The sequence below is a fragment of the Psammomys obesus genome, unplaced genomic scaffold (assembly GCF_907164565.1).
Source record: "Psammomys obesus unplaced genomic scaffold, mPsaObe1.curated_primary_1811, whole genome shotgun sequence".
NCBI lineage: Eukaryota > Metazoa > Chordata > Mammalia > Rodentia > Muridae > Psammomys > Psammomys obesus.
In genome coordinates, this window is record NW_026585504.1 from 499519 (window position 1) to 517438 (window position 17920).

Consider the following 17920-nt stretch of genomic DNA (forward strand, 5'->3'; position numbering starts at 1 on the left):
GTATGCATACATTGTATATGGTAGTGTCTATGATAACGGTGCCAAAGCAAATCTTTGAGGGGAAGATTAGCTTTGTTCTGTGAAGCAAAGAAAGAAAAGCAGCAACAGTAGAGGCCTAACTCCCCAGTTGATTTTTCAATGCTATTTTATTCCCATATTTCCTTGTTCTTTCTCTGCTTGGGGGAGGGAGGTGTCTTCCTTCATACTATCTGGGAAAGCTGGAAGCAGACCTTGGTCAGGCAAGTCAGAGGAGGGTGTTAGAGTGGGTTAGTGGCTGGACCCAAATTCTAGTTTTTAGGAGGAAATTAGTATTACCTATGTTGAGAGACACAGAAGGCACTTGACTACCATATAGCCCTGAATACCAGGCTCCTCTGAGCAAAAGGCGAGAGTCAGCCATGTAAGCCAATGCTCTTTGGGAGCAAGGAACCAGCTTGGAGAGAGGGGAGCTGAGGCAGATACTGTGGTCTTGTCCCATTGAGGAGAGAGGGGAAATCACCATGGAGGATGGTGCTCCCCCCTGGAGGTAGAGGGGACTCAAGACTAGATAGAGGGTCCAGGGAGAAAGGTTAACCAGAAGCCCAATTACCCCCTAAGAAGGAGCCTGGGGGCTGGGAGATATCAGAGCACTTCTGTGCCATTCTCCCTACATGGTGGTGCACATCTGTAATCCCAGGACTGGGGAGGCAGAAGCAGGTTGATCTCTTGTGAGTTCAAGGCCAGCCTGATCTACAGAGTGAGTTCCAGGATAGACAGAGAAACCCTGTCTCAAAAACAAACAAACAAACCCAAAACAACAGAAAACCCAAATAACAACAACAAATCAAAACAAAAAACCCCAAACCAAATGAAAACAAAATGGGTGTTTGAGAGTGAGCTGTAGTTCATTGGTAGAACGCTTGTCTACTGTGGACAACACAGAGTTCTGTCTCAGCATTACAGGAGCTAATAAAGAGCTATTTTGGGTAAACCTCCTTGGTGGGAGTCAGTGTCTCTAGGGATCAAGGCACCTTGACTGCTGGACAGAGGTAGGTATTTCATCTTTCTAAGAATTTTCTCTGCCTGTCTCTAAAGGGTTGGTCTGGGTACAGAACCTATCCCCAAGTCCAAGAGGCAGGGAAATCTGTAAGGTTCTGTGGGCTCGGGCCCACTTATCAGTATCATTGGAGGTTTAGGCTCAGGTCTGGTCAGAGTGAGAAGGTGTGGTAAAGAGGGCAGCGGAACTGCAGTTAGAATCCAGGTCCAGGATCGTGGGGGGGCCTGCGGCCTGGGCGCCTGGTCCCAGCTGGCACTCACGAAGACTCTGGAGATAAGGCTGAGTGGAGACAGGGCAGAGAGAATAGAGAGAAGGTTCTGGGTCAGAGCCCCCAGTTCATCCTGACCATCACTGGGTGCCCTCTGATCCATCCTTCCAAGGTGCCCACCTCCCCATGGTGCCCCAGCCTCTCACTCACTGGAGCCACAACACGAGCAGGGCTCTGGATATTGGCGCGAAGCTGGCTCTGATAGCTGCCTTCACACAGTCCCACCCCAGAAGGGTTCCGATGCCACTTGGCCTCTTGCTGATGGATCCGAAGAAGCGGGAGATGCCTTCGCTGGTGGCTCAAGACCACTGGGGAGGAGGCAGTACAGATTCAAGGGGGGCTCTTTCGTCCCTGAGTACCAACCCCAAACAGAATCATACTCCATAGAAATCCTCCTGGCAGGGCTGGAGAGATGGCTCAGTGGTTAAGAGTGCTGACTGCTCTTCCAGGGAATCAGAGTTCAACTCCCAGCACCCCCATGGCAGCTCACAACTGTCTGTAACTCCTGGTCCCAGGGATCTGATACCCTCACATAGACATATATGCAGGCAAAAACCAAACCAAAAACCACTGTATATATAATACGGATAAATAAATCATTAAGAAAGAAAGAAAGAAAGAAAGAAAGAAAGAAAGAAAGAAAGAAAGAAAGAAAGAAATCTTCCTGGCCTTCTAGTTGTGGGTCTCTCAAGCCTCAACTTTCCTTCAGTTACTAGAATTCTTCGACATTTCCCCCATCCTTCTCTGCGATTCCTCTACCCTTTCATAATAGTCTTAAATAACTCCTTCCTGTATCTCCTGCATTTTTTCTTCTTATTCTACCCTGACTTCCTTTGGCTGGTCTGGCTTTAACTTTCCTTCAGTCCTGCCCTGTTTGACATGGGAATCCTGCCCAGTTGTTACCTCTCCGTCTTTCCTTTCCCTCAAATGTAGGAAGCAGGGATAATAGTAGGGGCGGGTTGGCTGCTTTTGTACCACAGCACTAACTCACCATTGGTGTGGATTCCACGTTCCTCAGCCATGAGTTTCCACTGGGTCAGTGTCCCAAGAGCCCCCAAGACTGGCCAGGTCCCCAGTAAGACCCAGCTATACCAGCAAAGAGGAAGCAACTCTGGAAGTGCCTGCAGGCGTTCTCCCAGCCGAGTGCCCAGCGCCAGTCCTTCCAGGAAGTAGTCGGCACAGGCTACCAGCACCGCAGCACCGAGCAGGGCTGTGCCTAGGACTGTGAACGGACGTGGCCACCGAAGCGTGAGCACGGCTCCCAGCAGTGCCAGCCCCATCAGTCCACCGACTGGCACCCAGGCTGAAGGTGGCTGATAGATGGGTTCAGTGCCCAGTAAGGCCCCAGCACCCAGGGTCAGGCCTAGCAGGAGACCAGTCAGAAAAAGCCCAACACTGCGAACCAGCATGGTGACCAGGCCGCAGAGGAGTCCAATGCCCAGTGCGATGCCTGCGCTCACCTCCAGGCTCAACTGGGTCTCCAGCACCCGCTCCTTATGGCACAGCAGGAAGATCACCAGAGCTCCTGACAGCAGACCGGAGAGAAACATCACTGCCTTGAAGCAGCGGTAGCCTGGGAATGGAGGTAGGCAGCATTGAGAGGTGGAAAGAGGTCCTAAAGGGATGGTACTGGTATGTGGGGAAAAGTAGTGGAAGCCAGGAGCAGCATGGCATGGGGCCTCAAGGACAGGGCAAGAAAAGGATAAGCCCAGCAATAGAAGGAAGGCATTTAGAAATTCTGAGGGGGGAAGGGGAAAAATCAGGAGGTAGAATGGATGCACTGTGGAGAGAAAACAAGACAAACAAGACAATGTCTTAGCCCTCCAGCAATGGTACATTGGAAATCACTACAGACTGATTCAGATTCTGGGTGGGGAGGATAATCTGGGAATGGAATTTTGAGGTAGGAGACAAAAGAAGGGCAAAGACTAGAAAGCCAGAGGGTATGGGCAAACAGAATGACAAGAAGCTGGCAAAGGCAGTATGGAAAGCCCTGAAGCATCTCCTGATACAGGAGGAAAAGTGGCCCAGGAACAAGAAGGAAAGCTGGCATCATTCTTGGTGACAGTCCTTTAGGCAGCTGCCCCCCAGGCCTTTGGCCCTGCCCTCACCAAAGCAGCAATAGATGATTCCAAAGCAGCAGCAGAGGGCACACACAAGGGCAGGGGTCAATTCCAGGCTGTCCTGAGGTTCCAAGACACATCTTGGGTCTGGAGGCTCAGGGAGTTGTTGATTAAAGGGCCTTGGGTCAGATGTTACAGTCAGGGGCAACAAGGCTTTCTCCATGGTAGAAGAGGAGATGGTCACAGAGTGAAAGGTTAGAGCCAGCTTCTTTCATCCAGCCATAACTATCTGGCTGAGGTTGGTAAACCTGGCAGAGAACAGAGAGCAGAAACCATGAATCTTGAGGCTTCTGTACTGCCATTTCCTTTTAAAAACAAAACAAAACAAACCGACCTGTTCCAACTAAAAATCAACTCCCCTCATCTGCCAACCCCTGGGACTCAATACCAACCCCTGCCAAGTCGGACAGGGTAGGGTTAATAAAGTGGGGTGAGGAAGGAAGAGGAGAGAATGAGTCATCTTAGGGTCTCAGGACAACCTCAAAGGTATAGAATGGTTTCCCCTAGACCTCCAACTTCATCCCAGCCCAGAGGTCCTAAGCACACAGGTGGCTATTGGCAGCAGGAGACACCATGCTTTTTGTTTCCTAAACTCCTGCTAGAGGGCCCAAACACCAAGGAAGAAAGGGAACAGATATTTAAAAGAGTTCCAAGTAAGAAATTAAGAGCCACCCCATCAGCCTCTGTCAGGCTTTTGAAGTCTTGGCTTCATGTCAAGATGTAGTTGTAGTTGTTGTGGAGAGCAGAATGCAGCCAGTGCAAATCCTATGGCTTACATGGGGGTGGGGAGTGGGTAAGCAGGCGCCTTGCCCACAGACTCTCACATCCTGGAATCCACTTGCTACTCGCCTCAGACACGCATGGGAATTGTTCCTCCCACCCTCTCATCCAGCCATGCCTGGGCTGCCAATGGGATTTGAATTCTGATCCTGAAGGATCCCTGAGGAGAGGCTGGCATTGGGATACTGCGGAAGTCGGGTGGTGCGGAGCTGTCTTTTGGATACTGAGTCTGAGGTCTTAGGCTGGAATGGAGAACTCCTGGGACTCTTCTCAAAAGCGTAAGAGTCTGGGACCCAAAACAAGGAGAGCTTAAGAAGGTTAGCTACTCACCACCCTGCAGGGCTGAGGAGAGCCAAAGGGGTAGACTTGCTTCCCTAGACCTCCAGCTTCATCCCAGCCCAGAGGTCCTAGGCGTAGGGGTGGCCTTTGGCTGCAGGCACCCCCAAGGCCACTGTGTTCGTTGCTTCCTAAACTCCTGCAAGTCGGAGTCCAAACCCTGTGAGCTAAATGCAATTAGCTTGGGGGTGGGGGTGTGTGTGTGGAGGAAGGAGACAGGGTGTGTGTATGGGGAGGGGATGACATCACGGGGCGGGCCCCCTCAATCTTTACCCCTGTGTGTGGGGGAACTCAGGCTACCTACTTCTTTAATCCAGGGTTAGGGACCCCCCATTAACCATAGCGATGAAGGGTTTCGGAATACCCACCAAGATTAAGACGGAAGGTTTCTGAGTGCTTAGAAGATTAATCAACCACTTGGCGTTTTCAAAGCCCGAGTGGGGTCCCAAAGTACCCCCGGATGCAGCTTGGTCTCTCCCACTTCCCAGAGAATTGGAGTATTGTCTTCTGGAGAACCGGGTGGTCGGAATCCGGGTTGCGGGTTCTTACTAGTGCTGTTGGGGGTGTTCTTGGGTGAAAAAACTTGTGGAGCAAGACGGGCCTGGTAGGGACACTGACTTTAGGAGTGTAGAAGAGAGGCTCCTTTAGGATCTGCGTAGGGGTGGGGGCACGTGCTGGCGTCGACCCAAAGCTTGCTACGTAAATGAAATACAAAGCAGCGTGCAGATGAGTGCGGGGTTCTATTACTCTCAACTGGGTTCTGAGCTCCGTGGAGCCAAGCTCCGGATACCCTAGCCGCATTCTCTGGCCCGGCCCGTGCGCCGCGTTCACCGGGGAGGAGGAGCGGGCCAGCGGGGTGGGAGCTGGTGGGTCCCGGAGAGGAGTGTGGCGTGTAGTTAGGGGGCTTGCTAGTCCGGGACACACAGTTCTCTCCCTCTGGCTGGACAGCCGACTGGGAAGGCTCTGGGCGCGCAGGGCCGCTGGCGCCTCTGCGTGCCCCGGCTTTCTGCGAGCAGCAGACTACCATCGCCCGGCTTCGGCAGCGACTAGGAACACAGCCCGCGGGCGGCAGCGCCCAGCTCGGCGGCGGCGCGACCTGCGTGGTCCGCGGGCCGAGGGCACTTTAAGGGGCGGGGCCGGGCTCTGGCGCCGCCTCCTCGGTTGACTCCGGGCTGGGCGCCCCAGCTAGCGCCTCGGCCAACCGCTCTTCTCTTCCCTCCGCGTCGTCTCCCCGGCGACCCCGGAAGTGGAAGTAGGTGGCGGCGGCGGGGACGGAAGGCGGAAGCGGAGCGCGAGCGGGAGGCGGAGCCGGGGGAGCTGCTCTCGTAGCTCCCCCTGGCCTCAGGCGCAGCTGCTTGAGGGGGGAGGAGCTTCCGCCGCTGTTCGGTACGTCGCTTCGCCCCGGGTGCCCAGCCGGTGGGTTCTCGGGTGGTCTTTCGCGGGGTCACCTCGCAGCTTGGCCCTCAGCTTTTCCTCTAGGGCTTCACGGCCCCCACCCTTTCCTTACAGATCGCGGCCTCTCTCTTCCAGGCAGTCTTTTTTTCTAAGAGTATTCCCCCACCCGACCACACCCTTTGCGGAACCCCCTGCCCCCCATTTCCCTGATTGAAGATTTTTAGCTTCTTGAGGAAAGAAAAATTAAGATTTCGGGGGTAAGGGAGTTTCTGAAGTCGGAGTTGGTGAAAGCAGATTTGTGGTCAGTCTAGTTAAGGTTTATTGTTAGGGTTGTAGCATGTCTCCAAATAATTTGAGCTAACACGGCCTGGGGAGTGGGTACATTGAATATGTAATTTTGGGATTGTTTAACTTTATCTCTTGGTTCTATCCTTGACCATTCCCAACTTAATACCTTTGTTACAGGCAATGATGGCTGTAACCTAAAATCCTCAGGAAGCCCCGGGGTCATGGCCCAGAAGCACCCCGGAGAAAGAGGGTTGTGTGGAGCCCACCACGGTGGTGGTGCCTCCCTCAGGACATCAGGACCCTCTGTGGACCCTGAAATACTTTCATTCTCAGGACTCAGGGACTCGACAGAGACTGCTCCTAATGGTACACGCTGCCTCAAAGAGCACTCTGGCCCTAAGTACACACAGCCCCCAAACCCAGCCCACTGGTCGGATCCAAGCCATGGTCCTCCAAGGGGTCCAGGACCACCTAGAGAAGGAGGCTACCCTGATGAGAGTGAGGCATCTTCAGAAGAGTCAGGAGTGGACCAGGAACTCTCAAGAGAGAATGAGACTGGGTACCAGGAGGATGTGAGCCCATCTTTTCTTTCCATTCCATCTGCTTGTAACTGCCAGGGAAGTCCTGGAGTCCCTGAAGGGACTTACTCTGAGGAAGGAGATGGCTCCTCCAGCAATGTTTGCCACCATTGCACCTCTCCAGTGTTGGGAGAAGATGAAGAGTTAGAAGAAGAATATGATGAGGAGGAACCTCTTAAATATCCCAGTGATTTTTCACGTGTGTCCAGTGGAAAGAAACCTCTATCCCGGAGGCAGAGGCACCGTTTTCTCACCAAGGAGGATACTCGGGATAGTGGACGCAGAGATCCCAGGTCCCCTGGTCGTCATCGGCTGGGCCGAAAACGAAGTCAGACAGATAGGCGCAGAGGCCTGGGACTGTGGGCAGTGGAGGAACTGTGTCAGCTTGGACAGGCAGGCTTCTGGTGGCTGATTGAACTTCTGGTACTGGTGGGAGAATATGTGGAAACTTGTGGCCATCTCATTTATGCATGCAGGCGGCTGAGAGTCAGTGATCTGGACCTTTTTCGAGTTTGGGTGGGAGTCTGGGCAGGGAGATTGGGGGGCTGGGCCCATGTGGTGTTCCAGTTTCTAAGTCAGAGCTTTTACTATGTGGCAGGGCTGTTCACCCGTGTTCTCAGGCTAGTGGGTGCTTTCCTACTCCTGGCTCTAGCCCTCTTTTTGGGTTGTCTGCAGTTGGGCTGGAGGTTTTTGGTGGGACTGGGTAACCGGTTAGGCTGGAGGGATAAGACCACATGGCTATTTTCTTGGCTGGATGCTCCAGCCTTGCATCGTTGCTTGGCTTTGCTGAAAGATAGCAGGCCGTGGCAGCAGCTGATAAGATTAGTTCGGTGGGCCTGGCTGGAGTTGCCTTGGGTCAAGCAGAGGACTAATAAACAGGGTAATGCACCTGTAACTAGTGGACGCTACTGCCAGCCAGAAGAGGAAGTGGCCCGACTTTTGACCATGACTGGGGTTCCTGAGGATGAACTAAACCCTTTTCATGTGCTGGGAGTTGAAGCTACAGCATCAGATACTGAACTAAAGAAGGCCTATAGGCAGCTCGCAGTGATGGTGAGTATCCTTTGCTTCTTGTTTCTCTTTTCCGTATTTTCTGTCCCAATCTCAGGGAGTGTGGACAGAAAGGTTGAGGAGGAGGCCAATTTAAAGCTGAAGGATTACATTCCTTTGTGTTGTTTTTGCAGCAGAGTTTCACCTTGTGTTGTGGTTTACTCGCTAGCATACTAGTTAAGGGTAGCATTCTTAGGAAAGAGTAAAAGACTTCTTTGGAGATCTGACTTTGTCTCCCATTTTAAGTCTTTCGTCATGAGGTATTTTTTTTGGGGGGGTCAGTATAGTATAACAGGCAGGGTTAGCTCACTCACTGTGCAACAGCTAAGTGAAGTGCCTTAGTTGCTCTCACTTGAACAAAGGAATTTTTGTTTTGTTGTTTTGGAGTAGGGTATTGCTATGTAGCTCCAGCTAACCTTCAATTTGTGATCCTCCTGCTTTTGCTTGTGAAAGGCTGGGATTATAAGTGCAGCATCATGAGTGTAAAGGAGGTATTTAAAGAGATTATCTTAAAAAAACCTTTTTATTGATTCTTGGTGGGTTTCACATCATGTACCCCAGTCCAGTCATCTCCCCATCCCCTCTTATCTGCCTGTCATTCTTGCAAATCCCTCTCCAAAATACAAAACAAACAAAACAAAGTGTAGAAAACATCTCATTGTGGAAGCTGTAGTGTGCCACAGTGTGTCCTGCGGGGAGCCAAAGCTATCTATGGAAGCCAAAGTCAATTAGTGAGCCAAAGCTATCTAGTGGAGACAAAGGTATCTACTGAAGCCAAAGTCAATTAGTGAGCCAACGCTATCTAGTGGAGACAAAGGTATTTACAGAAGACAAAGCCAAGTAGAGAGCAAAGGTCATTTAGTGGAGATCTAAAGCTATGTAGTGAAAGAGTTATCTAAGACTCTAAATCATGGGTGACAGATTGTGAGGACATCCATTTGTTAGAGCATCCGTAAGATATCTTAAGAGAACATCCTTATGGTATCTTGCAGGTACAATATTTAACCCATGAAAGCACTCTTCCTATTTCCTGCAGCAGTAGATTAACCTTCCCCCTTTCCTGCCCTCTCCCTATATAAGTTGGGTAAAAATTTCTAATAAAGGAAGCTTTGATCAGATGAACAGACTTGGCCTTCATTCCTGCGTCTCTCGTCCCTTTTCCCCCATTCCTTCCATTCTCCTACTTTAGAAACCCTGTTGAAGTCCCGCGGGTCGGGACCGTGCCCCACAGTGTACCCCTCTGTCCACACCTCTTCATTTGTGAGTGTTCATTGATGTGGTTTGAGATCCCTGGCTACTATGACACCATCAGTATTGTATCCTCACTGGGACTCCTGGTTATTCTGTTGTTGCTCTGTATTAGGAACATCCTGTAGCTTTGGAACAGCAGGACCAGCTCTTTGTTGTGCCCCAACAGTTCACAAATGATGTAGATTTAGGGGTGGGCCAACTCGAAGCCCTGGATCTGGGCCTGCGTGGTAGAGGGCCTCTGGGTTACCTCCTCTGGCTACACTGGCTGTGGTGGCAACTAGGCCTCTGTGTGTCAGTGGCCTGTCAGTGTCTGTGCATCTGTCCCAGCCTGTGCTGCCCAGCATGGCAGTTGCCAGGTCTCTGGATGTCTCCTGACTTTATTTTAAAGATTTATTTATTTTGTATACAATGTTCTGTCAGCATGTATACTGCACACCAGAAGAGTGCACCAGATCTCATTATAGATGGTTGTGAGCCACCACATAGTTCCTGGGAATTGAACTCATGATCTCTGGAAGAACAGCCAGAGTTCTTAACCTCTGTGCCTTCTTTCCAGCCCTCCTGTCCTTTCTTTTAGTCTCCACTGCCATCAGCACAGCCCTGGGATTCTGTGATGACCTCCTTGTCACTGACCTCAGTAAGCAGCTAGAGGTCCCAGCCCAACACAAGTCAGGAAGAAATTACCTTTTTAGCTTTATTTATATGTGTGAGTGTTTGCTTCCATGCAGCCTGGTTCCAAAAGAGATGAGAAGAGGGTGGATACCCTGGAGCTGTAGTTACAGATGACTGTGAGCCACCTTGTAGGAACAGACAAACCTGGGGCTTCTGTAAGAGCACCAAGTGCTTTAGCCACGGAGCCGCCTCTCCAGCCCCAACGGACATTTTTAAACATGGAGAAAACTAGCCTCTCCTCAAAAGGCAAGTGTAGGCCAAGTATAGGAGTTTCAGGTTGTGCATGTGAGTGATTACTGGGGAAGGAGCCCAGAGCTTTGTGCATGCTAGGCAAGTGCTCTCCTACGACAGTTCCTAAACAGAAAACAGAAATTCTTAAGATTCAGGATATAAAAGGAAAGGACAAAAACGTAAGTCGTAAGAGAGGTATGCATATCACAAATGTACATGAAGATATGATTGCTTTTGTTAACTACATAAGTGGGAATTTTGAGAGAAATTATTATATTTATATTATGTTAATAATATTTAATAAATAAAATATTTAATATTTTAATAATATAATATATTATTTATATATTATTTTTATTATTATTAGTAGTATTTTAATTATTATTTTTCTTGGCAGTGCTGGGGATCAAAACCAGAGCCTTGTTGTAAAAGTAACTTTTCAGTTGTCTTGGAGGTTTACTGCCTCTGTCTGCTAACCCATGCCTAGTCCTGGAAGCTTCTAGCCTGTGTACAGTCTTAACGTAGACCTAGAATGTTTTCAGCCTCTGAGACTTTGAGCTGAATAAGCTCACCCTTTCTTTTTCTTATTGAGCACTGGGTTGGCTGGTTCAATTCAGCTGTTTTGGCTCAAACTCCTCTCCCAGCTGACCTGGGAGAGGTCACTGTCTTCTCTCTTGGCCCTAGAATTACTCTGCTTGGCCTCAAAGTAACTCCAGCAATCTTTTCCAATCTTCTAGCTCCTTCTTCTCTGGTTTATCTGACTTTATGTGTGTCTAGTTTGTTCTCTTATTCAACCTCTCTGTAGAACTCTCCTGGTAAAACTGCCTTCTTCCTCTCCCATAACCCTCCCCCCTTGATTACTCTCCTGTCCTCTCTCTTCTGAGAGTTGGGCTGTATCCTATTCTGTTAAGTCTTTCTCTGCTTCGTCACCGTTTCTGCCACTCATGTCTTCACTTTCAAACATGGGTTCTTCCTTCTACACACCTTTACCTTCATTGTTTGGGATTAAAGGTACCATCATGCCTGGACCTAAGCTTTTCTTTACCTGAAACTTACTCTGTACCAGGTTGGCCTTGAACTCTTAGGTGTTTGCCTCTGTCTCCTGGATTAAAGGCATGTTTGTTTTTCATCCGATCACACAGACCTACAAGGTCTTTGGATATGATCTCTTGCCAGAGTAGCCACGTTCTGAATTAAAATTCATCTACACCTTGCTCATTCTAGGCATGTACTCTACAACTGAGCTAAAGGCCCCAGCTCTGCTATTGCTGGTTCTATATGTACAAGTAAAACTACATTATGAGTATAAGTAATGTGCATCAAGTTGCACCTGAGGCTGACTTGTACAGAATTTGCAGGCATGGATTGTTAAAACGTTACAATTTTCAGTTTACCCTAGCGGCTGGGGTGATTAAAGAGGAATGGGTGCCCAAGGTTTCCCTTGGCAATTAAAAGTACAGTAAGCCCCAGGCTTAGCAAGGAAGTAAATGCATTCCTTAGTGGATGGTCTGAGGTATTCTTAGAGTGGATAACAGTTACCTTTTCCCTCAAATTGTTACTAACAGTAGTAGAACTCCTTTGTCTCACCTTCATGTCTTTTAGCAGCCATCTTCTCTTGGGGAATATCATTCTTACAGACATTTTTGTTTTTCAGCTTCTCCTGGAGTAGTTTGCCTGATCCTTTACATGCCCATCTCTACCCTAAAGATCTCTCTTGTTCTGGGCTAATTTCTCTTGGCTTTTCTTATATAACCTAGGCCTCAGTGTTGAAAGGCATGTGCTTAAAAGGCATATTAGTGTGAGACTGTGTGCAGTTTAAAAGCATTCTTTTTGTTTGGCATTAGTGATGAAGCTCATCTCTGTGCTTCTGGGTGTGCAGAAGGAAACAAGCAGGATGCTGTAGGAAGATAGGTTATTGTTTGTTGTGAAGAAAAGGTTGAAAAAGGAAAAAAAACATATAAAAAAGCTCTTAACACACTTTTATTTCTGGAACAGAGAGGCAGATGAGTAGAAAGTTTTGGATATGAGGGTCTCTTAGTTACTTTTTGCTGTGAAGAGATACTATGACCAAAGCAACTTATAAATGGAAGCATTTAGTCCGGAGCTTGCTTATAGTTTCAGAGGGTGAGTCCATGGCCATTGTGGCAGGGATCATGGCAGCAGACAGGCAGGCCTGGTGCTAGAGCAGTAGCTGAGAGCTTATGTCTGACCTGAGGGGGAGTGGGAAAGAGCCAGGGAGAGGTGGGAGCGGAGAGAAAGGAGACTGGCTTTGAACTCATGATTCTGTTGCCTTATCATCCAGAGTGCTGGGATTGTAGGAGTGCACCACCACTTCCAACTTTGGATAAGAAAAGTTGAAGTTGGAAAAGAATGAGCTTGAAGGTGTGCCATATTAGAAACTTTATATTAAGACTGCTAATAACCAGGTGCTGTGGCACATACCTGTTACCCCAGTACTTCGAGAGGCAGAGGCAGAGACAGACATATCTCTGTGAGTTCGAGGCCAGCATGGTTTACAGTGAGTCCAATACAGCTAAGGCTACACAGAGAAACCCTGTCTCGGGAAAAATGTGGCCACACATATGGGGTGGGGTGGGTGGGTCAGAGGTGTTGGTCCTTGCCTTCCAACTGTTTAAGTAGAGTCTGTTTTTTTTTTTTTTTTTTTTCTACCTCTTAGGCCAGGCCAGCTGGCTTCTGAGGATTTTCTTCCATCTCATTGAAAGAATGCTAGGATTATAAAGTCTTGTTCTATAGTCCAGCTTTTATGTAGTCTGCAGATTTGAACCCAGGTCCTAATGCTTGCATAGCAAGCACTGAGCCATCTCCCTCTTTCTTCATATATATTCTTATTTAATCCTCTTCAAAATCCATAACAAATCAAAAAATACTCAATGACATACAGCTTAAAAGGAAAGCATGGATTTAAACTCAGCTGTCTCTGCAAAGCTACAGTAATTGACCATTAAGATCTATTGATTCTCCACAGGATAATGAAAGAGAACTCTGATATAAGAATATCTATGAGGGGCTAGAGAGATAGATTGATAGTTAGGAGCAGGTGCTTGCAGAGGACCTAGGTTCATCTCCCAGCATTCATGCTGCGCAGCTCCCAGGGGCAACTCTTACTTCCTAAAAATCTTAAATCTTAAAAGAAAAAGAAGGGGCTGGCTGATGGATTAGAGATTAAGAATACTCACTTGTTGCTCATGCAGAAGACCAAAGTTCTGTTCCCAGTACTCACAGTGCCTCATAGCTGCCTATAACTTCCTTTCCTGGGGATCTGACACCCTCTTCTGACTTTTGTGGGCACCAGGCACACACATGGTGCACATATGTACACACACACAACCTGAAATGGGGGAGGGTTTGAATGGATTTGTGATGAAAGTTTTCTGTGTTTTGGGTAGGTTCATCCTGATAAAAACCATCATCCCCGGGCTGAGGAGGCCTTCAAAGTTTTGCGGGCAGCTTGGGATATTGTCAGCAACCCAGAGAGGCGGAAGGAGTATGAGATGTGAGTTTGAAATGGGACATTTCAGGTGAAGTAGATAGAAATTTTTTATTAGAATGACGTGGACTTGTGGGTGGAGGCTCTCAGGCAGAAGGAACTTAGCAGCCTCTACAGCAGTGGTTCTCACCCTGTGGATCATGATCCCCTTGGGAGTCAACCCTTTTACAGAGTCATATAGCAGATATCCTACATATCATATTCACATTATTAACATATTACATAACAGTAGCAAAATTACAGTTATGAAGTAGCGACAAAAGTAATATGGTTGGGTGTCACCGCAACATGATAAAATGTAGGAAAAGTTTGGAGCATTAGGAAGGTTGAGAACCACTGCTCTTGAGGCATCCAGATCTGTCTCTCTTTGTACCGTCTGACTTACAAAGTTTTTGTCCTTTTAGGAAACGAATGGCAGAGAATGAGTTGAGCCGGTCAGTGAATGAGTTTCTGTCAAAGCTACAAGATGACCTCAAGGAGGCAATGAACACTATGATGTGTAGCCGATGCCAGGGAAAGCACAGGTATGAAACAGGACGATAGGAGTGTGACAGCTACAATTTAGGGATGGAGTAACCAAAGACATTCCTTTGAGTGTTACTGATGATTGTGGAATACAGACTATGACCCCAGGACTTGCCTTTGTCCTCTTACTCAGAGGGCTGTGGAGATGGCTCCATGGTTAAGAACATTTGCTGTTTTCCCAGGGAACCCAGTTTCGGCTACTACAACAGGTGGTTTATAACCATCTGTAATTACAGCTCTAGCCAGACGCCTCTGCCTCTGAGGGCATTTGCAGTCATGCACATAATTCACAGGTACACATACACATAACTTAAAAATTATAAAAACAAACCTTTGGGGGAAAAACCCAAACAAAACAGAATGAACCGGGAGGCTGTGCCACACTCCTTTGATTCCAGCACTCAGGAGGCAGAAGCAGGTGGATCACTGTGAATTCAAGGCCAGCCTGATGTACAAATCAAGTTCCAGGATAGCCAGAGCAACACATAGAATCCAGAAAAAAACCAAAACCAAAACAATAACAACAACAAAAAACCCCAAACAAAAAGCAAAAAAGATTGAGAATTCCAACTGCTGATGCAGAAATACAGCCCTCATAAACCAGGTGTGATGACATAATGCCATCATTCAGGAGGTGGAAGCAGTGAGATCTGAGGTTCAAGATCATTCACAGATATATATCAAGTTCAAGGCTAGCCTTGGCTAGGTGAGATTCTGTCTCACCTCAAAGGGAATAAGTTAATTCTGAGCCTGGCTTGGTGGTAATCCAGCACTCAGGGAGGGAGAGGCAGGTAGATCTCTGAATTTGAGGTCAGCCTTGTCTACAAAGTGAGTCCGGGATAGCCAAGGCTATACAAAGAAACCCTGTCTCAAAAAACCATACAGGTGTGACCACAGCCTGGGAACATGGATTCAGGTTATCTCCCCAAACCGTGTCCAAACATGATAACAGTTTCATGAAGTTTCTATTTACCTAATTTTTAGATTTTAAATTTTATTTGATGTATGTTTGCCTGCCTTGTATGCGTACATACTACTGTGTACCTTTTCCTGAAGGAGATCAAAAGAGGGCATCAAGTGCTAGAGCGATGTCTTGGTGATTAAGAGATGTCTTCTTGTTCCTTCCAGGGCATCCATGTTTAATTCCCAGTAGCCATGTGGTAGCTCATAGCCATTCAAAACTCTGATCCCAGAGGATCTGATGCCCAGTGTCCTTTTCTGGCCTCCAAGGGCACCAGACATGTACATGGTACACAGATGTACAAACGCTCAATACACATAAAAGAAATAAAATTTAAAAAACAAAGTGAAAAAAAGAAAAGGCATCAAATTCCCTACAACTGGAGTTACAGATGATTGTGAGGCACCATGTAGGTGCTGGGAACCAAAACTGTCCTTGTAAGAGCAGCAGTGCTGTTAAACCCTGTGCCATCTCTTAACCCCTCAGGATATTTTCTTAGCTACACTGGTGGGAATGTAAGGTAGGCCTCAGATGGGATCTGATGACATGCAGTGGGTTACCTGACAGTCACAGGGCTGCGAGTTGACACACTGTGGGCAAGGTGTGGCTGTTAAAGGGTTAAAGATAGCCCAAGAGAACGCTTGGCTATAACCTGCAATATTCAGATCCCATGGCCAACATTAGTTCTAGTCAATTACCTTTGTAAAATCTTGTAACAAAAGTGTGGCTTTTGGGTGTGTGTATCATATAATTAGCAATAACTTAAAAAAGGTTCACAAGGCCTTTCCTATTTGAGGATTTATAGGCAGTTAATAGTTGTTTGATGAGAGAAAATGTCTTAAGTTGTATAGCTGCTGGTAAAGTGCTAATGCCCCTGTAAACAACCCTAATGAAACTGATTAGATCATACACACACACACACACTCACTCACTCACTCTCACACACACACACACTTGCCCTCGATCAAGGGACAGGACATGAAAACAGAACATTAGTTCTAGGTTATCAGTGGGAATGGGAGGGAGAAAAGAGAAAGTAATAGTAGGTGCATAGGCTCAAAATACTCTGTAAATATGCGTGAAAATATAAGGTATTGTGTATAACTGTTATATCCCAATAAAGCATTAAAGAAAAAAATAGCTTAAATATAGAAACATGAAAGCAGAGTGTGGACTATATACCTGTAATCCCAGCACTTGGGAGTCTAAGGTAGAAGCATTACATATGATTCCCTCAAGCTAAAAGAGAGTTGAAGGCCAAGTATAGAGAGGCTGAGTGCTGATAACTTTTTAATGTTTGGGCCATATTTGACAGTAGTGATTATTTGGAAAGTATTGAGTTATTGTGTTCGGCTGCAGGAGGTTTGAAATGGACCGGGAACCTAAGAGTGCCAGATACTGTGCTGAGTGCAATAGGTTGCATCCTGCTGAGGAAGGAGACTTTTGGGCAGAGTCAAGCATGTTGGGCCTCAAGATCACCTACTTTGCACTGATGGATGGAAAGGTCTACGATATCACAGGTATATTTCTGACCTCTAAAAGATCTTGTTTCTTCATCTCATTTGCTATGAATGCTAATTATCTCTATTTGCAGAGTGGGCTGGATGTCAGCGTGTGGGAATCTCCCCAGATACCCACCGAGTTCCTTACCACATCTCATTTGGTTCTCGGGTTCCCAGCACCAGTGGTCGGCAGAGGTAGGTGGCACTTCTGTTACCCCCCCGTTTCAGCAGTCCGGCTTCAGATGCTTCTTCCAGAAGTTTGGGAGCTGACCCAGTGTGTGCTTAGTTTTGGTAGCTGACTGTAATATCTTCTGCTTCATTATGTCTTTTCTCCCTCAGGGCTGCTCCAGAGGCCCCTCCTGCTGACCTGCAGGATTTCTTGAGCCGGATCTTTCAAGTACCCCCAGGGCCGATGTCCAATGGGAACTTCTTTGCAGCACCTCACCCTGGCCCTGGGACCACTTCGACCTCCAGGCCCAACAGTTCAGTACCCAAGGGAGAAGCCAAACCTAAACGGCGGAAGAAAGTGAGGCGACCCTTCCAACGATGACACCCCTTCTTTTCCTTCCTCAATTCAATGTCAGGGAGTCAAAAGGGCTGTGTACAGCACAGGATGGAATTTGACTTGTTTATTTTTAAATACTTTAAAAAGGGAAAAATTTAAATTGTTCACTCAGTACTTAGAGGAAGCCCATGACCTATTCTCCCTCTTCCCCAACACAGGAACTGAATCTTGTTTTCTGACAATACCAAAGAAATAGGAGGTGGCTAGAGCAAAGAACTTGGGGTCTGGACTTAGTCCAGACAATACGTTCCTGAGGTGTGGGAATTTCTCTGGGGTCTGTATGCCTTTATCTTATCATTTGCTCTCAGAGCAAATGAAACACATCCCATTTTAAATGAGTGTATCTTATTTCTTAACCATTTCAGCACCCCACCCCCCTGATGTATTAGCTAAAAGAAAAAGCATGTAGTCCTAATTTGGAGATACAGAATTCAGAGTGGAAATAGAATTTTTCCTCTGACTTTCACTTTTTGGGTAAACAACCTAACTTCAGGCTTGTTGCAAGGATGGCCAAAATCAATTTTTAAAAGGAAGACTTATGCCCTGTGCCCTTGGGTGAGGGGAGGATAAAGGGGTTCCCAGAGGCCCCCTTGTGAGCCAAGGGTTTGTATTTTTTTAAGTTTGTTCATATTTGTATGTACATATCTATTTAAAGCCAGGGGATTATCTTTCTATAAATATATAACTGGCAACTTACATCTTCTTTCTCTTCTTTGCCCATGTAGCTGGGAGTTCTTTTCTGTTTTCTTTTGGAGACAGAGTCTTATTTTGTAGATCAGGCTGGCCTCCAGCTTGCAGTGAGTAATTCTTCTACCTCTGCCTCCTGTAGGCTAGGATTATAGGCATGTACT

The 17920-nt window shown here is 47.4% G+C and overlaps 2 protein-coding genes across 5 annotated transcripts; one reads left to right on the plus strand and one right to left on the minus strand.

The window, feature by feature from the left end:
* Window positions 1-5736, minus strand: LOC129672761 (transmembrane protein 198-like). Of its 3 annotated transcripts, none has more exons than XM_055602484.1 (5): window positions 4912-5736; window positions 3416-3675; window positions 2296-3084; window positions 1455-1612; window positions 1-1315 (listed from the first exon to the last, which is right to left on the minus strand). In XM_055602484.1, exons 2-5 carry the CDS (start codon window positions 3588-3590, stop codon window positions 1178-1180), a joined length of 1260 nt encoding a protein of 419 aa, XP_055458459.1. In that variant the 5' UTR covers window positions 3591-3675; window positions 4912-5736; the 3' UTR covers window positions 1-1177. The 3 variants fall into 3 exon arrangements, with proteins under 3 accessions (XP_055458459.1, XP_055458396.1, XP_055458531.1); XM_055602421.1 differs by lacking the exon at window positions 4912-5736 and adding an exon at window positions 4538-4757; XM_055602556.1 differs by lacking the exon at window positions 4912-5736 and adding an exon at window positions 4538-4755 and having other exon boundaries at window positions 6-1315; window positions 2296-2877.
* Window positions 5737-5819: 83 nt separating this feature from the next.
* Dnajc14 (DnaJ heat shock protein family (Hsp40) member C14) lies at window positions 5820-17767 on the plus strand. Of its 2 annotated transcripts, none has more exons than XM_055602709.1 (7): window positions 5820-5959; window positions 6404-7857; window positions 13416-13522; window positions 13921-14040; window positions 16362-16522; window positions 16597-16699; window positions 16844-17767. In XM_055602709.1, exons 2-7 carry the CDS (start codon window positions 6448-6450, stop codon window positions 17052-17054), a joined length of 2112 nt encoding a protein of 703 aa, XP_055458684.1. In that variant the 5' UTR covers window positions 5820-5959; window positions 6404-6447; the 3' UTR covers window positions 17055-17767. The 2 variants fall into 2 exon arrangements, with proteins under 2 accessions (XP_055458684.1, XP_055458611.1); XM_055602636.1 differs by having other exon boundaries at window positions 5820-5929.
* The last annotated feature ends 153 nt before the right edge of the window (window positions 17768-17920 follow it).

Coding starts and splice junctions, on each gene's coding strand:
- LOC129672761 (XM_055602484.1), bottom strand. CDS start 3,590: ATGGAGAAAGCCTTGTTGCCCCTGACTGTAACATCTGACCCAAGGCCC. Junction 3,085..3,415: donor AATCATCTATTGCTGCTTTG/GTGAGGGCAGGG, acceptor TTCTCTCCACAG/TGCATCCATTCTACCTCCTG. Junction 1,316..1,454: donor CTGCTCGTGTTGTGGCTCCA/GTGAGTGAGAGG, acceptor GTCTCCACTCAG/CCTTATCTCCAGAGTCTTCG.
- Dnajc14 (XM_055602709.1), top strand. CDS start 6,448: ATGGCCCAGAAGCACCCCGGAGAAAGAGGGTTGTGTGGAGCCCACCAC. Junction 13,523..13,920: donor AGGCGGAAGGAGTATGAGAT/GTGAGTTTGAAA, acceptor TTGTCCTTTTAG/GAAACGAATGGCAGAGAATG. Junction 16,700..16,843: donor AGCACCAGTGGTCGGCAGAG/GTAGGTGGCACT, acceptor TTTCTCCCTCAG/GGCTGCTCCAGAGGCCCCTC.